The sequence below is a fragment of the Dromaius novaehollandiae genome, chromosome 2 (assembly GCF_036370855.1).
Source record: "Dromaius novaehollandiae isolate bDroNov1 chromosome 2, bDroNov1.hap1, whole genome shotgun sequence".
In the NCBI taxonomy this organism is placed as follows: domain Eukaryota; kingdom Metazoa; phylum Chordata; class Aves; order Casuariiformes; family Dromaiidae; genus Dromaius; species Dromaius novaehollandiae.
In genome coordinates this window covers 168711330-168735785 of record NC_088099.1, presented here as the reverse complement: position 1 = coordinate 168735785, position 24456 = coordinate 168711330, and the positions used below count along the sequence as shown (strand labels likewise).

Below are 24456 nucleotides of genomic sequence, written 5' to 3'. Positions count from 1 at the left end.
TCTCCTCCAGAGCTGCCCTTGAGGACGATGCCCTTGGCCCAAGGCTATTGGGGTGTCTCAGCTTCAGGACTTTCTCCTAAAACACTGCACACTCCCGCAGGGCCGCTGCTCCGGGTAGATGGGGAGGAGAAGGGCCATCGTCAGAGCTCCCACGAGGATGAGAATGGGATCCCAACTTCCCCATCTTGGGCCAGAGAATGAGAGAAACAGGCCTAGAAATCATCCTGAACGCAAACCTTTTGGAGCCAGCCCATGTTTTCCCTACTCCTAAAGGAGGCAGCGGATGGGAGCGTAGCAGATGACCCCCGTGAGTTCAGCAGTTGTTTCACTGGGGTCTTTCCCTTTGGCTGGAGAAGGAGGCTATTTCATCGGTCTTACCGACGGGAATGCACAGAAGTTCTGGGACCAGGGCTCAGAGCTGGACCATCCTTCTCTGAAACCTCACGCTTTAGGGCACTTTTACCAGGCAGGACCATGGCCACAGGGAGCTCTCGCCAGCCAGACCCACTGCATCCCTCCATCTGCGTGTCCATCCAGGGAAAAGCTGTCTCTTCACCCACAGACACAGGGACGTCCAATGGGAAGTCAAAAACAATGTTCAAGACAGATGCAAGGCTCCACTGCAATCAGTGCAAAGCAAATACACACTGTCTTCAACTGGATCTGACCACGAGAGGCCAAAAACTTCTGAGGAATTGAAAGTTTGGATGTTTCTGTGCACAGTGTGGTTAAAACAAAAACATTTTGTCAGGGACAGAGGTGTGACACTCAGGCTGGGACAACCTCCAGGCGCTGCCTCTGAAGACAGCCCTAGCTCGAGAGCAGAGAAATCACATCCACCTGCTGCAGGACTTCCCATCCCTCCTCCTGCCGCGTCCGGTGCCGCCGACATGGCAGTGGACCCTGGCGTCACCCAGCCCAGCAGATCCCAACAGGTTTTTGTGGGACACCAAGAGGGAGAGTGCCCTGCCCTGAGTCCCCTTCCCAGCTAAACGTGGGCATTAATCCCTGCTCATGGCTGCCAGGACTCTGCCTGGCAAGTGATGCGCCAGGTAGACCTTTCCCGGGCTGTGAAGAGGTGGCCAGCACCCCTGGTTGGAAGACCGGTCCCACAGCAGCTGGTGGCAAGTGCCAGCTCGAGGGGGGAATGTGATGGAGGCCTCCAACATTTCTAAGTAGCCATCCTGCTCTGCCCACCCTGGGATTGCCGAGGGATGTTCTCTGCTCTCCCTCTGCTCCTGCTGCCGAGGACGCTTGCCCCTGGCTGAGCAGCGCCGTGGGACCACCCCGTTCCTGCTGATGAACTGCCCCGCTGCAGTCGCCGTCCCCTGCTGATGGAGTTTCTCCAGAAATGCAAGAAAACGATCAATTACTGCAAAGCACGAGGCCTTTCCTGACAGCGGCCCGTGCGTGCGCTGTGAACACCGAGCGCGGCAGGGGACGCGTGCGTGGACGGTTGCACCACGCGTGGGGCACGTGCACGCGAGGGGCTCAGGAGTAGCTCCTGTCCACTCACCCTGCCGTGGAGAAGCGGCTGGCGGAGAGGACAAGTGCGTGCGGTGGGGGGCACGCAGGGAAGCCCCCACCGCTGGGAAGACCCTGGAGCCACGGCCGGCGCTGCGCGTTACCTGGGACGGGTGCAGGTAGGGCTCGGGGGAGGCCAGGTTGGTCTGCACGGACACGCTCTTCTCCAGCAGGATCTGGGGGAAGCCCAGCTTCTCGAAGGTGTTCCTCTTCCAGTGCTTGCTGTCCTGCTGGGCCAGGGCCTCGTCCTCGCTGAAGGCGCGCACCACGGGGCCCGGCATGGGCAAGGGCAGGGCGCCGTCGCTCTCGTAGCCCGAGCCGTCCTTCTGCGAGTCCCAGCTGCTGCGCTGCTTCATGTGGTAGTGAGCCTGCTGGGCCTCCCAGGCCAGGCGGGCCTGCGCCAGGAAGGGCTCGGGGAAGCCGCGCGCCGCCTCCGCCTCCGCCGCTTTGCTCTCCGCGCGGTTCAGCTGCGTCCGGGCGGCCCCCGGCGCCGCCCTCTCCTCGCCCGGCAGCTGCTCGCCCGGCGCCTCGCGGTCCCCCGAGCCGTCCGTGGAGGAGGCGTTGGGGTCGTGCGACAGGGAGGGCTTCCGGCTCTTCCTCTTCCTGGTGCTGGGCGAGTAGCCCGTCGAAGACATGGTGTCCTGCTGGCTGGACCACGACATGGAGTCCTCGCCCTGGGGGAGCGGGCCGCCCGGCTGGCCGTGGCAGAAGTCGGGCCCCTCCATGCTGCTGTAGTCTCCCGACTTGATCTCCAGGCGCTGGTCGCGGACCAGGCAGGGGCTGTGCTGCAGCGAGTAGGAGCCGCCGATGGGGTTGGGCGAGTACTTGTGCCGCAGCCCCGTCTTCATCTTGGGGCTGGAGCCCGACTGCTCCACGTAGACCAGCTGCCGCACGTACTCCTTGCCGGCCGGGCTGTACTCGAGGCTCATGAAGCGGTCGGGACACTTCTGCTTGGTGAGCACCAGCTGCTGGTAGGGCGAGTTGGAGCCCTGCTTGGGCGACTGCAGGAAGGGGTGAGGCTTGCGGATGGGCGACTTCTGCGGGGAGCCGGCCTTGTAGCTGCCGCTGGCTTCGTACTGCATGTCCACGGGGGGCTCGTCGTAGATGGGGGCCTGGTACTCCATGGGGGGCTCCTCGTAGAGGGGCGGCTCGTAGGCGTAGCGGGGCGAGGAGGGCTGCGACTCGCTCGAGTGCTTGCGGTGCTGGGCCTGCAGCGGCGAGCAGAAGGGGTCCCCGCGGCCCAGCAGCGGCGAGCAGCTGCCCACGTGCTCCGCTCTCTTCAGGAAGGGCGACGGCTTGCGCTCGGGGAAGAAGACGGAGTTGTCGGCCTCGGGGGCGAAGGTCTGCAGGTTGGGCGACTGCTGGCCGCCCGAGGGCCGCCGCGAGCGGCTCCCCGGCTGGCTCTCGGCCGCGTAGCCGTTGCCCTGGTGCATGAGGAAGCTGGGCTCGCGGTCGGTCACCTTGATGAGCATGCGCTCCTTGGTGCCGGCGTTCCAGCGCAGCGACGACGTCCTGCGGGCACAAGCACAACGCCGCTGTCAGGGAGCGAGGCCGGCCAGAGCGATGGGACGCCTTCCCACCCTCCCCGCCGCCGGCTGCACGCTCGCCCCTGCCCAAGGTGGACCTCCACCCAGCCTCCCCGAGAGGGCTCCCGACGGAGCTGCCCTCCTCGGTGATGAGCTTCCTCCCTTGCAGGATTGCTCCTTCCACTTCCCCGCACCAGAAAGGACCAGCCAGGGACCTCCAGGGCTGGGCGTGCTCGCTGAGCACCGGCATGGGTGCTGACACCCAACGCTTCAGCCAGCCCAGCCCTTGGGTGCATGACGCTGATCCCCCGTGACACATCTCAGAGCTGCATGTCAAGGATGGACGTACCCCGCACATCCAAAACACAGAGCTATTAGGTGTGGGGCACGTTGGCGCTGGACACGGCCACCGTCCCAGCAGCAGTGGCCCCACGGACCTGGGGCTCCTCTGGACCCTGTGTTCCCACAGCCCTTAACAACCCCCTTGGGTGCTCCAGCTACGCATGAAGGACACGGAAGCTGCAAAGTCAAACTCGGAAAAGCAGCGACACGTCCTTTGGAGCACATCTCTAGGGACAACCCTTGATTACCCCTCGCTGCTTGCAACTAACTGGCTATGCGACCCATCGAGAGCCGGACGGTGGAGGAGGCTGAGCGCATCTGGCCTCGTTCGCCGCGGCCACAGGAGACCTCAGCGTGGAGCAGGAGGCATGGTGTGCGGACGGGGAGTCTCTCAGTGATGGCCCTGGGGGCCTGCATTGCATCTCAGTTTCTTCCAAAGCACCTACCTGTCACCAGGGAGGCTTTTCAGAGCGAGGTGCCCCAGTTGGCTTTTGCTAACTGTATGTTTTTTATTTTGGAGATACCCACCCGAGACGCCGTGTCCCAGCTGCAGCACGCAGCCTCGCCGGCAAGGGGTGGGAAGGCTCCTTTGAGTGCTCGCAGCCCTGCAGAGCATCGAGCACACAGGGAAAGCACTGCTCCTCGGCAGCTCAAGCAAAATTAGAGACCGGCCTCCAACTCCACTCCCCAGCTTGCACCTATCTCATAGGTCAATGCTTTCGCAAATTAGAGAAATTAGGTATTTGTGAAGCTCATGAAAGAAAGCCGAAAAGGAGAGTGTGTGAATTCCAACCCAGGTCTGCAGCTGAGCCGTAAGAAAACACAAAACAGCAAACATTGCTGCTCATTAACAAAGCAGCGTCCGGCTGGCTCATTGGGTGAGATGGGGTCCTGCAAGGGGACGGTTAACCTCCGCGAGGATGTCATTAACGGCTGCATGGAAATGCGTCCGCACAGAGGGCAGGGCCGAGGGCACACCGCTCTCCTTCACTTCCAAGTGCCGGCCTTCGCACCCTAACAAGGTCATAATAAATAGCTCTGTCACCGATATTTGCTGTCTGCATGGGGAAGGGCGCACAGTGCTCTCGTCCAGGCGTCCGAAGAAGGGTGCTACCATGGGCATCGACCCTGTTTTCTGCCTAGCTCCTGGCCCCTCACCAGGGCAGCAGCACCCTCCTCCGGGTACCAGTCCCTCCAGTGTCTCCTGCCTGCAAGCGAGACTCCAACCTCGTTCTTCGTTAGCCGCTAAACGACTTTGACTGGAACTTTTTGAAAAGAACTAAGCCTGAAGGTGGCATCTAGCATGGAAAAGCTTCAGGTGGAACGACAACACCTCCCTGAACTTCAGGGGTTTGTAAAGGGGACGGTCCCCAGCCAGGGCCTGCTGGGGCCCAAAACTTCCATTTCTACACCCAGGAGAGCATCGGCAGTGCTGCTCCAGGGCAAGACACTGGAGAAATTCGGGCCAGCTCTGGCTCTCGTAGGATGACATTGCTGCTCTCCCAGGGCTGCCACTTCCCTGGGAAGGATCTCATGATATTTGGCACGTGCTTTTCTCACCAGGCCCAGAGCCCGTAGCTGGGTTATGTTAAAAAAAAGTCCCAAACAGCATCTGAAAAGAAGCTGAGGGCAAAATCGCACCAGGAGACTTTCCCCTGCTGCAGAGGGAGCCGACGGTGCAGGGATGGGAGGCTCCCCGCCTCGGATGGCCGAGGCACTTTGCTGTCTCCCACCACTGCTGCCCCCTAAGAGAAAGGGCAAACATTTAGCACCGACCGCCTTATTTAGGGGGGCGATCACTATTTATGGACCCCCAAAATGCAACTCAATGCACAGATATCCATTTCAGAGCCGTCAAAGCCCTTCCCTTCCACGGAGAAACGCGGCCTCCGAGTCGCGCTGGCCGGAGCGATGGTGACTCCGACGGCGCTGGGCTCTGGGTGCGGGTGGGAGACCATCGCCTGCGACGAAGGAGCAGGGAGGGAAGGGAGACTTTAGCCACTGTCAGCAAAGAAAAGCAACCCGGTGAGAGAAGTCAGCTGGCAGAGCAGCAAACCGCCTAAACCCGTGTGATATGCAGAGAGCCCGGGCCCAGAAGCACGAGCGCTTTTCATCTTCACCGTGGGAGGTCACGTCGGCAGCGGCACTTGGTCCTTTGCATCACATGCAAAAAGCTACCGCCAGCCCTTGCCAGGGAGCTGCGGCGAGCTGCTGGCCGGCTGCTCTTGGGCCTCCCCCGGGTCACTCATTCCCCCCAACTTACGAAATTCAGTGGGAATAAATAAGGAGAGAGCAAGCAAGAATAACAGCTAGGGGAAACTGTGATTGGGCAGACTCACAGAAGTGGGAGCATATTTTTCAAGAGCAAATAATAAAATACAGTCACAAAACATCAGCAGTGGGAGGGCCTTCAGGAGACCACCAGTCCAACCATATCAGCCCTCCCTGGCAGAGCATTTGTCAAAAAGGTTCTTAAAACCCATCATACTTGGGAATTTCATATCCTCCTCCAGGAACCTCTCCTGGGGCTCAGCCTGCCTCACTGTCAGAAAGGTCTCTCCTAATGTTTAAATCTTCCTTATTGCAATTTAAGCCCATTTATCCTTGTCCTGCTCTCAGTGGACACAGAATAAATGTATCTTCATCCTTTCTGCAGGAGCTTTTCACCCTTCCGAAGCCCAGGGTGACTCCCGCAGCACTGTTTTATACATGCGACATACATGTGCGAGCAAGTGCCAACAGCGACTCTTCTTTTAATTATGAGATGGAAATAATTATCTCAAAACCACCACCCAACAGGCAATGCATGCTGACCGGGCCAAGAGCTCCACAAACCACAGAGCAAAAAGCCTGCTGCCTCCAACCCGACCTAGGAGGAGACCTCCTTCACCTCTACCTTAAGTCTTGTCTTCCTGTTAAGCCATTTGATATTCATGGTAGGTAACGTCTTCTCCGAATAATGAACCATCCCGCGAAGCCACGCCGACGTGCAGCTGGATCCCCCGACATTTACATTCCAGCGGCACATCCTCCAGTTCCGCATTTCAACTCTAATTGGAATTTGCAATGAAATGAGCAGTTTTTTCTCTTTATTAATAATTCACAGACAGAAATAATTATAATCTCGGTAGAATCCTGCCCCCGCAAGATGAACTCTGGGGGACCGCATTGCAGGGAACTGTACAGCCTGAGCCTGTCTCGTGGGGCTCCGGCTGAGCTGATCAAACCTCCTCCTGGGGACCACTGAAATGTCCCGAGACCAGCAAGAAAGCGCAAGGAGAGAGGAGCTATGGCCTTCTCAAACCTCACAGACAGGCACGAGTTCCCCTCTGCTAGGGCAGCTCTGAGCTGGCAGATCGTCTGCAATGGAAAAATTCTCTACAGTAGAGTTAGCATCAAGTTTTGGACCAGCTCGTTACCTCAAGTTACCACCTCCTCACGAAATAAAGTAGCAAGTACTTTGAGGACCAAGACTCCACACAGCCTTGGGCTTCAGCCTTAGGCATAGCTACCCTGCTACAGCCTCAAATGCAAGCGCCGCTGCGTTTGGGATGCTGCCTCTTGCTTCCCCAGAGCACTGCTGTTGGAGATGGCGAGCAGGAGAAAAGCGTTTCGGAACACGGTCAGGAGCTTGGGCAAGAGCCCGGAAAGAGGAGTCTCCCAATAGCAGGTTGTGACGTTGGAACTGGACTGAGATGCATCCACATCCATCCCCGTTCCTCCCCAAACCGTAGGCAGATGAGGGATGTGGTTTGCACCTTGTTTTCCCCAGAAACGTTAGGTGACCTTTGGGGATCGACCCTACTGCTTTGCTCCTCGGAGCCCATCTTTGGAAAACGTGCCTGTTGGGAAGAGCCAGAGACGGCACCACCACAACGGCAGAGCCGGAGCAGATGGGCTTACCCTCCCGGTGCCCTCCAGTGCCCAGGGCTGTCTCAACCTGCTGCTTCTCCAACAGGGACACCCTGCACCAGCTGTAGTGACGTTACCCTGCCAGGAACTGGCCTGAGAACCAGCACGTGCTACTCCCGTTCACATTACGCAATCGATACCAGGAGCCTCTCGGCTGCTGACAGCTCAGTACTGCATTTCTTGATGCTGGTGACCTGAAAGCGGAAGAGTCCCACGGCTTTCATCGATTCCATACTCTTGCACCCTCTTCTCATGCCAAAATCCCAGAAATGAGAAAGTAAGCACCCAGCAGAAGAGAGTCCTCCTATTACTTTCTGACAGTATGGATCATCTCCGGACCCGAGCACCACAGGCACGGCTCTCAAAGGCTGAACTCGGCAAACACTCAAATATAGGTGCTTTGCCAAGCGCTTGTTCCTGCCTCATACAAGGAACCGTAGGGAAACCTCTTATCTTGATATTGAGGAAGCCTGGTGTATCCTACGCACCTTTGATCACACAGATAGATTACACAGATGAGATTTCTTTATGTCGTGTTACCACGTTAAGCAGGAATTAAGCCTTCTCCACAGCTTCCAGTAAAGCACGGCTACAGCAAGATCTGCAACGTGTCTTGGAGGTTCAGTTGGGCTCGTTGTCCCTATGAGAGGCAGCAGAGATCTCCAGCCATCTGCTCCAGAGAGGCCACCACCCAGGCTGGGCTTCCTTGCTTCAAACTGCTTAAAACCACGCTCTGATTTTCCTCTCTGCAACTCCCGTTGCTCTCCAGTGGTTTCCACCTTGTCTAGCAGATAAACTGTCCACTGGTCCTGCAAGAGGCTCTCCTGTCCCTCTTGGCCCTGCCCGGCCAGGCAGAGCAGGGGCTTTTCATCCTCCAGACCCACGTGTCTCCAGTGCTGCCATCGAGAGAGGCTGTCAATACACCTGCCCCGCGTTCAGCGATCTGGGGGGCACGGGGGCACTTGGGATGAAGAGCAGAGGCAGCTTTTAACGAAGTGCAGGAAGAATTTGCCAGCCCTGCAGGAGGGATCCGAGCTTGGACTTGCTCCTGTCTGCAAAGGTTCCTCGAGTGGAAAGCGTCAGGGAAGCACATCACGTTATTAATTCTTCGCCGAGTCCCACGCTGGCACAGAAGATACTGGAGGCAGCGCCTGCAATACGTCTGGGAGCACACACGCTGGTCTCCTAGCTCATTTCCCTCTCAGTTTCTCCGTTATTTTTTCGCACCACTTGTCCTTTCTGTCCTTCAGAAACAAGGTGGAGTGAGTCCAATTAGGGATTTTTTCAGAAAAATGCCCACAAAGAGTCATATATAAATATCTCCCCACATGAGGCTTTTGTGCACAGCACTCGTTGCCACACAAATTGGGAGTCGTGCTTGGCTTCAGGACTTTGAAAAGGCGGTGACAGAGCGGGAGCCCTCATTTGCGGGGCAGCACCCGGGGCCCAGCAGCGTCCGCGGGAGCAGAAGCAGCGGCGGGGGCCGGCATGCCGAGAGCACCCGCGTGTGCTGTCAGCACACAGCCACTTTTGTGCCACAGGATGCTGCTGTGTTGAGTTTTAATAGCAGTTTTAGAGAGAAAAAAGCTACATATAATAGACACACAGAATAATACGATCCTATGAACCTCCCTGGGAAGGGTTTAAGAGCAGGTTCTTGCACCCATATGGTAATATGGGGCTTCTTAAATAAACCTGCTATACATGGTCATGCAGGCAGCACATGGTGGCATCAGGGTCTGGGATGATCCCGGGATGATCTCTCCAAGCGAGACTTGGGATCAAGGTAACCAGGGCCAGGAGGAACCTTGGAGACCTGCCCATCGCCCTGCCCAGCGGCAGAACCCACCTGGCCGGAGCCGCTCCCGGCACACACGGACCCGGTCTCTTCCTAGAAATCCTCCAGTAAAGGAGATTCCAGCCAACCTATTCCAGTGCTTCAGTGTCCCCATGCTTTGGGTCCTCCGTCTCCCTTGGCGCTTGCCCATGGCTCTTCATCCTAGGTCCAGGGGACGTGGACAACAATTTATTCCTTTCCTCTCTGCAGTAGCCTTCGGCACTTCCGAGGACTTCAGCTTCCTCCCAGGTTCTTGCCGTTGAAGTGTCCTGGTCCCTCATCACTCGTGGAGCCCTTCCAGATTCCCGTAATCCCACCCGTAACCTTGGGAGCGTGCCCTAAGGAGCACAGGCTCTTGTGGTGGGAAGACAGGGAGAAAAGCCTTGCTAGGGCAGAGACCAAATCCCCCAGCCCAAGTAACGCCGGACTCCTGCCCGAGATTCATTCTGCCCATTCAGCAGATGCACGCTCCCACACCGCCGCCACAGCTTTATCACACGCCGTGCTGAATTACAAAGCCAAATTATGGCCAAATCACTGAATTTCAGGCCGAGGCAGGCTGCAGCTCCTGGGGGGCTGTGGGGCGCAGGCAGCCCCCGCCGCGGTGCCCAGCCTCCCCCCCTGCCAGCCCCTTGGAGGACACCAGCGATGAATCACCTTCCCGCTGCCGCACGGACATTAACCAAGGGCTCCTCTTACTTAATCAATTATCCTACCACGGAGAACACTCATTTATTTTCACCATGGTTACTAACTGCAATAATTACACGCCGGGGAGCCGGACTGCCCTTAATATTCTTCAGCAGCTCTCGCTGGCCGCGTGCCACCTGCATGGATACTGTCCTGATGCCACCGGCACGTCAGCAAGCTCCGGGTCCAGCTCCCGGTTTGGAAGCCCAAGGTGGGACGGAGCCGGCGCTCGTGCAGATCCCTGCAGCGCTCGACGCGGACCCCTCCGGCGTACGCTGCTGGCTGCGGGAGCTGCGAGGACGGACGGGTACTTGGGTTTTGGAGGAACTGGAAGAAGGGCTGGCAAATGGGGCTGAGGACCAGCAGATTTGGGGAAATCAAGGCTGGGTTTCCAGCCAACTTTGATGGGAAGTGGCTTCTTCGCTGCTCCTGCATGTGCTGCGGCTCGGGAAGGGGCTCTGCTCCCGGGAAAGCCGGCAGGCACGGGGACACGGACCGTGCACCAGGGTAAAAAAATCTTAGCATTAATGAAAATTCCCCCATCGCACAGCATCCAGAGTCACAGCAATCACCACTGCTAGCGTTAAAAAAAAGCCATCGCCTTGCTCTGCTCTTTGCCACAAGCAGCTCCGGGGTCCCTGCGCGTCTGAACACCTTTCAGCCTGAAACCTGTATTAAAGATGCAACTCAAGGCAGAAAAACCTGCTTTTTAAGCAGCTGTGTAACATATCCGAGAAGGGCTTGGACGAACGCAGTCAGGACCTGAAATTAGACGGCACGAAGGACTGCTCTCTGCCGCTGTTACTCCCAGCTCGCGGTGCAGGAGAGCGGCTGCAGCACCCGAGCCCCGGGGCCACCCGAGCTCCCACCAGAACGAGGTGCTGCCCGGCTGGGCTGGAGCAGCACGTCCCACTGTACGGGAGGGGAAATCAAGCTATCAGGAGAGCCCAAACTTGGTCTAATATAGAAGAAGGGTCTGCAAGCACTGCCGGTGCACGGGAAACGCTGGCAGATGGCTCGGCGCTGGCTCTCTTCCTCACCGGTTCCCCAGCTAAACCAGTCTCCATCTACAAGCTACTTTTTACATAGAAACCCAAAACTTTCTAGGAAAAGGGAGGAGAAACCAGGAGAGTCAGCAACCGCTCTGGACACCAATGGCAGGAGTGGGGCGGGGTAATTCGGCAGAGCTCCAACCAGTGTGTCCCACCACGGACGCTTGCTACTGGGGTTCTGCTGGGAGCAGCACCAGCATCCCACTGCCTGCATTTCGCAGGTTTCCCCAAAACCTCGCGGGCTGAATGATTCGGAGCAAAGGCGTCCAACGCCTACTCCGGGCCAAGACCAGCCATGTGTCCGCATTGATGTCTCTCTCATTTCTGATACTCACCATCCCCAATCTGCCACTTGCCCATGGAGCGTTTTTTGCCTCATCAAGATCGTTTGCTGCCAAGACTAACGCAGCGCCAGCCCCCGATATCTGCAATTAGCAATCAATTCCCTATGAGTTTGCAGCCATGGGGAAGACGGCTACCATCATGTACAAAAAGCCGAGTTTACCTCTTTGGTATTTTACGTTGCTTTTGCCCACTGGTGACAGGAGTTGGCCACCACACGCACGCTCAAGGCATTTAAACTCCAGGCATGTCCAAGGGTACTCTTAAAAGGAAAGGACGATGGAATATTAAACAGTTCCCTATCGCTCAGTGCTGCGTAAACAGAGCCGCAGCACTGGGAATTATTCCTTCAAGATATCTTAGCGCTTAGAAAGACCCCAGTGCAAAAATAAAGAGCCAGAAACCACCCTGGTCTCCAATGGACAGCAGGTGACACTGAGCCACAGGAGTTTATCTTCCACGTTCATTTGCTTTGGAGACGGGGAGGAAAAGAGATATGAGTTGGAAGCTCTGGGTTGCTTCTAAATATGAACTTGGAGCTCGGCAGAGGGAGTCGCGAAAGGCTGCAGCGCCAAAGAAACGCTCCGTAGCCATTGCCATGAAGATATCAGAGATCTCGGCAGTCTAACACGGGAACTCTCCACAATGCTCGGCCCCAGCAATACTTGGCAAATCTAACACTAATGAGCTATTTCAAAGTTCATGTGCAACAAGAAAACATTACAGTACAGACTAAAAATAAAAGACTCCCTAAAAAATTAGTCTCTTACGGAAGAACATGGTCAAAATGGTTGCTGGGCTCTCAGTGTAGCAGCACCTTCTTGGCATGGAGAGAGACAACAGCCTGTCTCAGGCCTTGGCTTTGCACCATCTCTTCCTCTTTCTGTGGGCAGGCTCCAAAATTACTTTACTGCCGCTAAAAATAGCAGCCTGCTGCCATAATACGGGAGGTGTCCCCAAAGTCACCCAGATGCACCGGATCCTGCGCGTTCGGCAGGATCTTCGCTCCGCCACGGCCGCGCCGTGCAGCCGTATCGCCCGGGCGTTTTAGCTCGAGCCAGGTGAAAGCCGCTCTCATTCCCGGATTTGTGGCCGGTATTAATATTTCAGGCAGCCGCATGCATCTGGCAACAGCGCGCGGGAGCAAAAAGCCCCGCGAACCAGACTGCAGAACTGCGCGTCAAATAATCTGGCTAAGGTAGAGCTTTAAATCAGAATATTAAGTAACATCAACCAATAAACCTGAAAGCTCCATCATACTGTCCCAGATTATTGCTGAACATTAGAAGGTATTGCTGCAGACTAAATTTAATTTTCTGCCTGTAAAGGGAATGCTACGAAAGGCCTTTTTGTGGCTGAATCTCTGCAGCGCCCTGCCCCACGGGGACCCCGAAGTATTTTTGTTACCTCCAGCTTGGCAACGTGTCCTCTTTTCCCTTTCGCCCTCGCGAGCGGAGGCATCAGGACAACTTCAGTCATGGCGGGGTGCAAATTTCCATCATAGAGCTCCCTCCCAAATCCCTCTAATCTTCGATCAGCGAAATCATTTTGTTTGCAAATTTGCATAATTTACACGGAGCGAAACGTTCCCTTTATTGAGTGGGATTTTCCAAAGCACTCGAGTGCCTTCTGCTCCCAAATCCCCCCCCCGGTTCGACGCCCGCTGCCGGGTCTCTCGCGCAGGCTTTGGGGGGGGCAGCGGCAGACGTCTGCGGTCATCGCAGCCCCGATTGCTCCTTCCACGGGAAGCAGCCAGTTTCTCCCGATCACCTTTTCTGAAGCAAGACACCAAAGGAGCATCACTAAATCATATATTGGACTAGTTAAAAAAGCCCCCCACAAATGCAGATCTTCTTGCATTTTGGCTTAAATGAAGCTATTTTAACGGCAGCGCTCTTGCTTCCGGATACCCAGCGCTGCCGCGCTGGCCTGCGGGAGCGGATTCGGGAAGCCAGTTATTGGGAAACGGAGCAACGCTGCCGATCTCCGCAGAGCCTGTTTAAAAGCGTTTAAGCAGCCAGTGATCCGGAGGCAAATCTACCCTTCAAATACCGGCGCTGACGGCACTTTTCATAAACTGTGACCTGAGCAGGAACATAGCACCTAACAATACAGAAAAACAGGGAAATTTATGGCCTGGAACAGGCACTCCCAAGCAGCCACTTTGAAGTAAAAGCAATCACAAAACCTACCTAAATTCACAGCGTTCTTAAAGATGCATTTGCTTATCGTAGCATTATTGGGTCTTTGCAGGGTGAAGGCTGTAAATTAGCCCGAGAATTAAATAGCTTTTTGCTGTGCAGGGAGCAATCCCTCGTTTGAACTCAAACACAGCAAGGATGCACACTAATCCGCGCTTAGGCAAGGACGAGGAGCAGCTGGCTTTCCACGAACAGCCCTCGAAATCGCCGCTCCTGGACGAGGGCTGGGTGTCAGACCGAAGCCTCCAAAAGCCTCCAGCGAGGAAGCTCTGCCCGCGTGATGGACACGCAGACGAACCCCTTCTACCCTTTACGGGCCCACCAGAAAACTGAACGCTTCGCCAATGTGCAACTACGCAAAGGCATAGGAAAACAGGCTGAAATCCCCTAAGCCTTCGTTGGTCTTCCTCCACAAGTGCTGCCGTTCCCACGAATTTGCAAACATGGAATTATGTACTTACAACTGCCATGAATAGCGTGGCGTGCTGGTTGCACCCAAAATCTCCAATTCCTGCTCAAACACAGCACCCGCTGCCAGCCGAAACGAGCGGCAGCACTCAGCGTCGCTGGCTCCGATATTGATGGTTTATTGTAGCCGCAGCCGCCCTGCCAAATTCTTCGAAGCCGGCAGGACCTGAGGAAGCTGGAGCTGCTGCGGAGCTGGGTGACGAGGTCCAGAGCTCGGGGCAGCTCTGCCCCGCGTCAGGGAGGTGTCTCAGATGTCTCAGGTCACAGCATCTTCTGCCGCTTGTGCTCAGCGCAGCCAGAAGCCAAAACTCACCCGGGAGCCCTGGTCCTGCTGCCTGAGCCCCCGGGTGCACCGGGGCTCTCGCAGGGTACGTCTCGCGAAAATGCACGTTTCTGTTCAAAGGGCTCTCCACTCCCTAGCCAAAGAAGTCCTTCCCATTTTATTCATGCCATTCCTCGCGGGACACGAGTGGGTTTAACCAGTCTGGATAGAGATATGGGGCAGGAGCCCAACTCCACGAGCCCAACTCCACGAGCCCAACTTCACGACTGCTACAAGAAGGCTGAAGCCTCATCTTCAGCCCATCTCTGTTGACTGCAAAGTTTGGTTTCAAGGGTATCTAAAGTCTCGCAAGGGTTCTCTGCACAGGACGATTTCATGTTCTCCAACTAAAACACTGCTGAAGTGTTGACACGTGTTACCAAAGCGAGCAAAAGCCTCACTGTCAAAATACTGGGGGGGAGGAACCACTGGAGTAAAACTAAAACAAGCCTAAGTGAAAGTTGGCCTTGAGCTGAGCAGAAAACCCTGACGAGTCTTATTTATTTTTTCATTTTAATGAAAGAAAAAGGCTAACTTCTGGGATTATCAAATTCATCTTTTCTGTTGATGACGGTATCAGACCCCTTTAAGCTTCAAAACTGTAATGTCAGAAGTCTATTTTAAATATTTCCCCTGTTCACTGCCGAAACACTGCTAACGCTTCATATCTGGGGAAAGCTGCTCCCAGGACATCCACTCTAATTAGCAGGAGCGGAAACCGAAGCCCACCAAGAGGGAGATACGTCTTCCCGTTCCCCAGCCCGTTCATAGCATGGCATTTTCAGCCCCCCCTTTGCAGCAGCGATGAGGGAGTGCTGCCGGCTCCGGCCGACTGCCGAGACCCCAAAAACCCATTTTCCTGCGAAATGGGCAGCAGTTTCTGCACGCTACGCTGAGCAGGAGCACGGCGTGCCGGACAGGTCAGGAGCCCCCATGCACACCCTACGCCGGGGGCTGCAGACCCAAGGGCAAAGGGACTTTGCGGGCTCCAGACAGCAAGCAAACGCCGAGACGCGCTCAGATGGCTGTTCCTGATGAGCAGCAGCCTCGCAGCTAATTGCTTGCGAAGTAGAAAGGCTGCTGAAGGACAGAGGTAACCTTGCGGAGGGTCTGCATTAACTGCGGCTGCCCGCCCTACGTGGCCCACAGCTCCCACCTTGCCCTGTCGGTTTGGGATCTGTGCGATCTCCAGCCTGGCCACGCTGGCTGGGAGGTCTCCAGTGAGCTTCCCCCCGGGGATTAGGCTTGGGAATCAAGCACAAAGTCTGCCAAGCTGGCGGGCCCACAGCAAACCCCATCCCGATGGCCAAGGAGAGCACGTCACGTGCAGCACCTTGCACGGAGGCAGGGCTGCTGTCCAGGGAGCTCAGTCCCCAGGAGGACATCAGGGCTGCTCTCCCCATCTCGGACATACGGTTAAACCAATCACCCCAAACAGCCCGCCCTTCTGAAACCCAAATGGTTCGCCACGGAAGCGAGGCGAGAATTTTTTCAAGCAGGAGGAGGGAGCATGGAGGAGGGAGCAAAGAGAAGACTTCACCATTTCATGCCAGGTTTCACGTGGGCACAGCTCGAGCACAGCCCTCGCCGCTCGTTGGCACGCTGAGCTGAAGCCCTGATCCTCTCGGTATTTCCAGCCTGCATGGCTCATCCCTGCTATGAGCTTTCCAAACACCCCGGGCTCGGGCTGCGACCATGTGCCACCTCCGCAGAGCTCTCCCCAAGCACTACCCCTCTCCCAGCAACAGTGCGACTGCTCCAGCCCCAGGAGAATCTGGCCAGGCTCTGCGAAGCCATCAGCCACCTAAGGACCACGATGGGACCAATCTCCAGCTTCTCCCATGAGCCTGGATGCGTGATGGGCCAGATCTCCTGCCGGGTCACCTCCAGCTACGGGATCGAAGCCGAGGAGCTGAGCGAGTCGGAGGCTGCCGATTGCTCCCGAGCGGCAGCAAGGCTGAGTCAGGAGCTCCAAGAGGAGAGCTTTGGATTATGGAGCCCAGCTAGACCTGTCACCCCAGTTTGTGCATGAGCAGCCCAGTGCCGCTCTCAGCAGCACGTTTGCTCTGAAGAACAGATGCTGGAGGCCGGAGCTCGGCTGGTTTGCCAGCAACCTTGCAGCCTTCCAGCAGCAGCAGCCGGGCAGCTGGGTTCCCCTCAGCTCACATCTCCGTTTCAGCTCAGAGGGACACCACATCGTGCCACTTGGGCATGAGACATCCATATTCAAAAGGCTCGCATGGAGGATGAGGATGGTGATTTATTTTTCAAAGCAAGATTACAACTCAATGTTTGACCGAGTGCAAGTCATGCACATGGAAGAAGCGTAAGGCTGCAGCACGACAGTCCAGAGGAAACCACCCCCAGCTCCCTGCTCAGGGCTCCAACTGACCTTTCAGAACGAAGCGCCAGCTCCTCAAAAGCAGAAATGTCAGACAGCCAGGCTTTACGTTTTAGCTGCCGGGCGACAAGAGCCCGTGATTGCTTCCTCTCCGCCCCGCGGAGACCTGCGCTGCAGAGCGAGGTAGCCGTAAGACGGCTGTGGAGCCGCGTGATCCAGCTCCTGCTGTAAAGGGCTCGGAGCAGAGCTCCCGCCCCAGGATGCTCTTCCACAGCAGCACGCCCCAAGGCCAGCAGTGACGAGCCACTCTTCACTTTTGCTGTAATACCCAGGTTTTTAATCTCCCGGCAAGGCTCTCCAAGGAATAACTAGCATTAGGTCTGAGCCTGTTCATTACTTCTAAAGAAACCAGGCAACAGATTTACCTTTAAATATCAGGAACAAACACATTTATTTACAGGAAAGTCTTAAGCTGTGGTCTTAATTCACGGTCATAAGTGATGAAGCCTGAGCAGGATGAGGAGCCAGATAAACCAGACAGCTGGTAACAGCAAGGCACGTGGTCCTGGACTGTGCTGCATGCAAGACAGCTGGCGCGGCCGTCACGACCCTTCTCCAGGCAGGTGCTTCCTCAGCCATCTGCAGGCCAGCAAATGCTCGAGACACGTGTGTCTTTGTCACGGTTTCAAGAGGAATGTGGTCTCGCAGCCGCCTGCGCTCAAAGACCGCAGCTCTGCCGAGCCCCGGGCGAAGGGCTGGCTCTGGCATCCGCGCAGCATGGGCAGCTCCTTGGAAAGCTCAGAATTCAGAGCATGGCAAACCATTGCCCAGGGCTTGGAGGGCAGGAAAGAGGGGGCTGAAGATCTTCTCCTCCCTGGCACTATGGCCATTTTTGTTACTACGCTACTCGGTGTGCAGCCGGCTGGCAGGAACAGGGCTCCAGGTCTGTTACGGTGCCTCCTTAACTCTGCCCTAGGCGTCTTCCAAGCTGCAACAAGTATTCTCCCAAAGACAGTTACCTGGCTCCACACACCGGCTTGCCAGTAGGATCCCAATGGAAATGAAACCCATTCCCAGCATCCACGTGAAGGCACTACTGAGCCAACAAGCAGCTGGCTTGTGCAGAAGGGTTGGACACTGAACCCTTCTGTGGCTAGAGAACGGATCTAGCAACATCTGGAGAACGCAACCAGTGTGACAACCGAGAGACCACTGTGAAAACCAAGAGACAAAGATAGCTACAAGAAGCTGGCAAATTGCAGCCATGTCTTGCCACAGAGTTTTCCCAGCAGACAGACATACAACCAACTCCTAGACCTCAGGTGCCTGGCAGACCACATGTTGCTCTGCGGAGCCAACAGAGAGGAGATGGTATCAGGTCTCTTGGGAGCCACCCCCGATTCTTTCCTCACTTCTATACTTGCTTTTCCAGACAGTCAGCTATAAAGTGACTCCTTTTGACCATGAGATGTTGAAAACCAGAAATCAGAAGAGGAAAGACCTCCTCAAGCTCTCCTGGCAGGGAAGGTCTAGGATGAGTTGTAGAAGGCCATCCCAAGAGCACTGCGAGGATCCCAGGCGGATGCAGCTCTTAGTGTTCCCTTCTCCCAACATGTTCCCAGCAGGAACGGGACCCACTGCTCCCTGTCCACATGGAAGCACTGCGATGGTTGGACATCCCATCTCCCTACCAAACAGTTAAAAAGCCAGGGTGAGCGGGAGGGCAGAGCCGCAGGGAGGGACAGACACAGCTGGGCACAGACACTGGCTCCATACATGGCCACAAATCCTCCAGCTCTGAAGCCCAATACTGGGGTTTAGCCCCAGCTTTGATGCATGTGACTCACTAGCACTGTGGAAGAGAGCAGAAAGCAGGAGTGGACAACGCAGGGGCTAACGAGGCAGCAGTGAGCCCAGACCTCCGAGGAGCTCTTCCAGCTGTTCTGCAGGGCCTGCTGAAGGACTTCAGCTTACCACTGCTGCGTGCACGTCTTACCTGAGATTATGGATCACTAACAGAGCAGCCAGGCCAAACTGAAGGCATCCCTAAGAGCCTGACATTGTCTATACTCAAGAAAACAGATCTCAGTTTCTCCCCAGAGCAGAGGTGCCTACAACAGGCAGCAAGGGCACATTTTAAGATCAAGCTCTTCTGTTTTCAGAAAGTCTCTGTGAAATGAATCTCCGTTTTCCCAGGGAGCAGAACGAGAGAACAGGGTCATTAACATTTTGCTGTCATGCTCCACGTCCAACAAGCTGTGTTTCCCCCAGCCAGGAAGCTTCAATATCTTCCCGGTGGCCACAAAGCCCCAAGCGCGTGCACGTGGTACATGGCAGCTGTGACAAACGTATCTGACTCATCGGCAGTAGGAGACAAAGAGGGTCACAGGAGCAGAGCAGCTGCTTGCTGAGAGAGGAGACAAATTCAGAGCGGCAAGCCGAAAGTCTCTGATCTAGAGATCAGTTCTAGCAGCTTTGGGCCCTCTGCCCCAAGTAGCCGTGGACTGGCATCACATTCAACCAGCAGAGCCAAGAATTACCTCCAGTCGACATGCCGGCAGGGGCTGGAACAACGACAAGGACCTGGGATTTGTCAAACATAGGAAACACTTCTTGACAAAAGCCACTGCCTGGATTAGCGAAGAGTCCAACTCTCTCAGCAGAGCCATAGGAGGAGAAATTAGGCCATTAAACAAACTGGGCTCCAGGGACCGCGAACCAGAAGGAATAAAGAGGAAAGGGTTAAGCGCAGTTATTGTAATTGCCTTTCCTGATGGGATTTGGATGCAGGGCTTTCCTACAAATGTCTTCTAGACAGACGGAGCAAGACGTCATCCTCTTAATGACACCCACTAATCTTCATTATATTAGAAAATCTCCCATAGCAATTGTTGGCTAGGAGCACTGACCGGTGCTACCGAGAAAGCAGAAAAATCCCTGCCTGCTCCTGAGGGTCTTGCTGCAGAGCCTGGGGCAACCCAAGAAGCTGAATCCTGGAGGTGCACGTGGGGAAGAGGTTGTTAAACAGGAGCTGCCAGGAGGGTGGTCTCCCAGCCAGCCCCCCAGGACCTCTCTCTGCATAGCCCCCTGTACAGGATGGCAATGATCCGTCTGGTCCTGTGGCCCTTCCAGCCGTGGTAGCTCCTGCAAGCTGAAGGATGCTTCTGTGCTTCTGGGCAAAGGCTGTGTTGGGGCAGGGAACGCGTGTGGAGGTGTGAAGGGAGTCATGCTGACAGTTGAAGTTGTCCTTGGGCCCAAAGCTGGCACTGGCACTGCAGAACATGCTGTTTATTGCCCCGGATAGATCACAAGGCAACAGGAATACATGCACACACCAGCTGAGTGCTGAAAGGGGCACTCGCCAGACATTTGACTACCCAGCACCCAAAGGGGGTGGACAGAAAGGGCTCCTTCCAGCCACTCTTCTGGCTGCTATGCATCATCTTCCCCAAGGCTGCAGCATCTGCAGAAGCACCTGGTTCATGGCAAAAGCCAGGAGACCTCTGTGGAGCCTGTGAACGTTCCTGACCCCCTCACGTTTCTGCACCAGCTGCCTCCTGCATCTCTGTTCGCCTGTACCTGGCCACGATGCTGCTCAACTCCTCACACTTGCCTTCAGGCCTTCACGCAAGGCCTGCTGTCCCCTCACAAACCACCCGGCTTGCACACTCCATCCAACCGTCTGCAAGTCCCACAGCTTCTTCCTTCCCCAGACGGAGGGGAGGCGACAGAAACACAAGTGGACACAAGCCCAGGAGGGAGCAAGCGACAGGCTAACTGTCACCAAGCTTCCTCAGCCACCGCAGAGACCTACGGCCTTGTTGCGTAACTTACTCCTCCATCCCTCTGCTAAGTTTGTTGTCTGCCCACCTCGTATCTTGTCCTTCAAAGTTCTTCAAAGGAGGCATCTCGCACTTGCCATGGCTTTGAGAAATAGCTCCAGGACTAACGCAAGATTTGGAGAGGAGGAGAAGTCTGGATGGACACGAGAAAGCTGTTCTGTCAGAGCCCTGATCTCCCACCCGATTGCAAAGCCTTCAGGATCACTTCACGAACGGCGTTTGGAAGCTACTGGATAGCAGGGCTGGAACCGAAGGGCCCGGGGAAGCCCGGGTCGGGGGGAAGCGCAGGCATTCAGTGCACAAGGGCTCGAGCTGTGGAAGGGGATCCAGCCAGCTAGCCTGGGACACGCACCACGCTCAGGAAAGGTTTCCAGCCAAGCACTGGGGAAGCTGAAACCAAGATACTATTACGTGGGGCAATCTTCAGAACACATCATGCACCCTTCTCCTTAACACCGGCCCCGTTAGCATTAAACCTAGGTAGGTTGACATTAAAACTAGGCATGACTGGTAAGGTCTGTCTCCAGCTTTTAGCACCAGCGCCAGAGCAGCTTGCACAGAAGAGGGGCCCGGGGAGGCACAGCCAAGGCACACGTGTGTGCATGCGTGCGGCACTCATAGAGTTAAAAAAATCCCTAAGCTCTAACAGCTCCTCTCTTCATCTCACTTGGCAGCCCACAGACAGAGGGCACTTGAGACTGGTTCCTCCAGAAGGAAGTCCACTCTCAGCTAATTAAGCCAAGCTGCTAATTAGCATCCTGGAACTGACTGGGGGGAGGGTAGGAAGGGCTGTCTGCGCGTTTTTGCAGGCAGTAAAGTTGGGGTAGGAACGACGGAGGCATCTCCTGTAGCAAAGCACGTGCTGATGCAAACAGGTCGTTTGTGCTAACCGCACTGAAATTTAATCTTTTAATTGCCTGGTTCCTGGAAAAGGCCCCTTTCAGAAGGGGGAGAAAGCCCAGGCAGCTGCTGCACCAGGGGCTGCTGGCCGGCGGCCGGCACAGCTCCCTGCCCGCTTCCAGAGGCAGCTGCGCGCGGGGCCGGCGGCCGGGGGCTGCAGGCGGCTCGCGGGTGGGGACCGCCGTCACCAAGACCCGCGGCTTCGCCCGGATCTGCTTGCGGCTCATATTCAGCGCGACAACCCAGCTGGCAGCGGGTCAGAGCCGATCAGTGCCGAATCGCTGCCCCGTTGGCTCGGTGCTGTTTGCGGCCGCGGACCGGCGAGTCTCTGCACGCCCTCCACCTCGCTTAGCTCCGCTCAGCTGCTCCCCCGCGCGCAGCCTCCCTTCCCACTGCCAGCTCCAAATTAAACAAGTTTGATGCCTGACAGCAGAGCAGAGGAGCAAGAGGCACCTGCAAACTCCAATTCCAAACCAAACAACAGATCTGGACCTGCCAAATCACTTCCCTTCACTGCGAAAAGGGTATTAAATTCATCCAGCGCTTAGAGGGGAAGCCTAGGAGATGTGCTGTCAACAGGCAGGTTTCTCCAAGCTCGCGCCGCCTTCCCGGAGAGGAGAAATGCCAAACGCTGTTGCCCTGTGGGGATGCTTGCAGAGACCCTACGGAAACATTAGCTTTTTTATCGGCGTTTAGGGGGTGTGTATCTGCGTGTGCGTTACTGATTGAGGGCTGCATCAGAAAGCTCATCACCACCTGCGTTTGAGTCTTCTCCTAGAAAGCTCGTTCCTCACCGCCTAGTTTAACAGGCAATTAATTCTGACGGTCCAAACAGTCCAACCGGTTCCTTGGGAGGCCACCATGGAAGGAGCTAAATGACAGGGCGGGCAGAGCAGGCGTGGGGCGGCAGATGCTTGCAACAGGTGACGGGCCACCAGCGCAAGCTGCCGCCGCCGGCTTTTAATCCACCTCTCCCAACGTCTGCAACGCCGCCTGCCAAGAGCACCTCACCCCATGACCGAGAGCTTCGAACCGAGGGTTTTGTCCGGCCGGGGGACGAGTCGCTGGTAGGACGGCACGCGGCCAACGCCGTCGGGTGACTTTACGCAGGGCACTTGCGTTTGTCTCGAACCGAGACGGAAGCTGCCGCGTACCACGCTGACGCAGGCCGTCTCACCAGCCGCTCCCGTCTCATCCGTCACGTTACGGAGCTCGGGGCGAGCGCTCGCCGTGTTTGTGCGCGATGGGAATCTCGGCCCGCGAGCGGGGCCCTGGGCACCGGCACGACGTAAATAAGAACAAGCTGTCCCGAGCGCCGCTTCCTCCGCGCTGCTGCACGGAGCCGGCCCGAAACGTGCTGCCGGGCTCGGGCCTGGCTACAGATAAAATCTTTCGCCTGAAAACAGAAAAAGAGGCAGTTCGGGCTACAAAACTGCTGCAGAGCGAAGGCTGCTGCGTGCATCACATACCACCTCCCAGGCAACCCTTCCCGAAGACTCCGAGTGCCGAACGTTTGGCAGGAAGCGCGCGTCCTCCGTGAACTTGGCGTCACCCGGCAGGATGCCTTCTGCAGCGCCTGGAGAGCTTTAAGGCTCCAGAAGTAAACAGACCGGAGAAGGGAATGCAAAGCAAACCGCGCTTCCAATCCCGGCTCCTGGCAAAGACCCGGAGAGCAGAGCAATAGCCGTGGGTGCCCTGAGCTCTCCCACATTTCCACTGCTTCACCGAGGAGCAGAGAAACCGTGGGTATTTGTCAAAGCCGAGAGCAACAAATCTGCTGTCTTAAAGCCGATCTGCTGTCTTAAAGACAGGAATTGGGATAAACATGGTGCAGCAGAGGAAGGCTTCAGGGCTGACGCAACAGCATCTCAATTCCCAACGCTGGCCACGTCTCGTTAGCAGGTCTGCATTAGTAAAAGCCCTGGATTAGGAGTCCAGCACAAGTGTTTATTTCTGTTCCCACCTGGTTTAAATTGGCTGCTGCCAGGAGCTAAGAGGACCAAACGCTACCTGCCCATGGTGGGAGAGACCAAAACTGGTCTGTCTGGGCCTGCAGGGAAGTCACAGCAGTCCCTGCCGAAACGCCTTGAGTTTGCACAGCCTCAACATCACCTCCGTCCTCACCGGCAGCGTCTGAATTGGGCATCTCTCAAATGCCCCGGGGCAGGACGAGGCGGATCAGCTACGACGTGTCCCTCGGCCACCGAGAATGAGCTGCCAAGGAGCCATCTGGGCCACAAGAGCAAACGTCAGGCACCCTAAATTCAGGCTGGCTCACAGCACCCGGGGTTTGGAGGGCAAAAAGCCTGTTTCAGGAGGGAGCCAGCACTAAGCCAGGCCCCAGGAGTCCCATCACCGAGACCTTTAGCTCTAACGATCCCGGCAGACACACTCCGCTCTCGGTTTTCGCCAGCACAGACCCACTCGAGTGCTACCACCAGCCGGTTCCTTCACGGCGTTAATCCACAACCGCGCTAGTGAAAAGCTCCCAGCATCTGCAAACCTGAACCACTTCTCCCTGCCAGCTCTGCGAGGGACGTTTTGAAGTGTGACAAAGACAAGTGAAACACCACAGCTTCTAGCAACATAAATCCACGAGAGCTGGAGGTGGCAGCTTGCTTAGCACGGAGTACCTGAAAAGTAGCTTCCAGCAAGAGAAAGCTCATATCTGTCTTACAAATAGAGTCTGCCAAGCAGCTGGACACCCCAGGGCTGGAAGAGATGACTTCATTTCTCAGGAGACCTTCCCACCTCCAGGCTGGCCTCTCCAGGGGCTCTACGGAGACTGCGCAGAATCGGCCAGCCTTGCTGCGGCGACAGATTAAACGGATACTCGCGCCCCCAGAAAGAGCCATCAGCCATCAAAAACACGGAAAAACCTCTGGGATGACAAGCCACTACACTTCCAGGTGGGTTTGGTACCACCTCGCTAGCCACAAGCAAACCATCATGGAACAGAAAGGCAGGGCTTTTACAGATAGTCCAGTCGTGCTCTTAGCAAACCTGGTTTTAATCAATACAAAAATCCTAGGAGAGAGCCTAGAAACTGGTTGTGGGGTGGAAAGACGTTGCAAGCCGTCACCCTAGCCTGGCACCCATTGGGGCTGGACTGGCAGTGCCCGGAGGCGACAGGTCCAGCTTCGGGTGGCTGGAGCGC

At 56.2% G+C, this 24456-nt stretch overlaps 1 protein-coding gene across 2 annotated transcripts in view; it reads right to left on the bottom strand.

The window, feature by feature from the left end:
• ARHGAP39 (Rho GTPase activating protein 39) overlaps positions 1-24456 on the bottom strand; it is a 150999-nt gene that overhangs the window by 18517 nt on the left and 108026 nt on the right. For both annotated transcript variants that reach the window (XM_064507950.1, XM_064507951.1), the window contains exon 4: positions 1629-3036. In XM_064507950.1, coding sequence (XP_064364020.1) covers positions 1629-3036 — 1408 coding nt within the window. The remainder of the gene's footprint in view (positions 1-1628; positions 3037-24456) is intronic.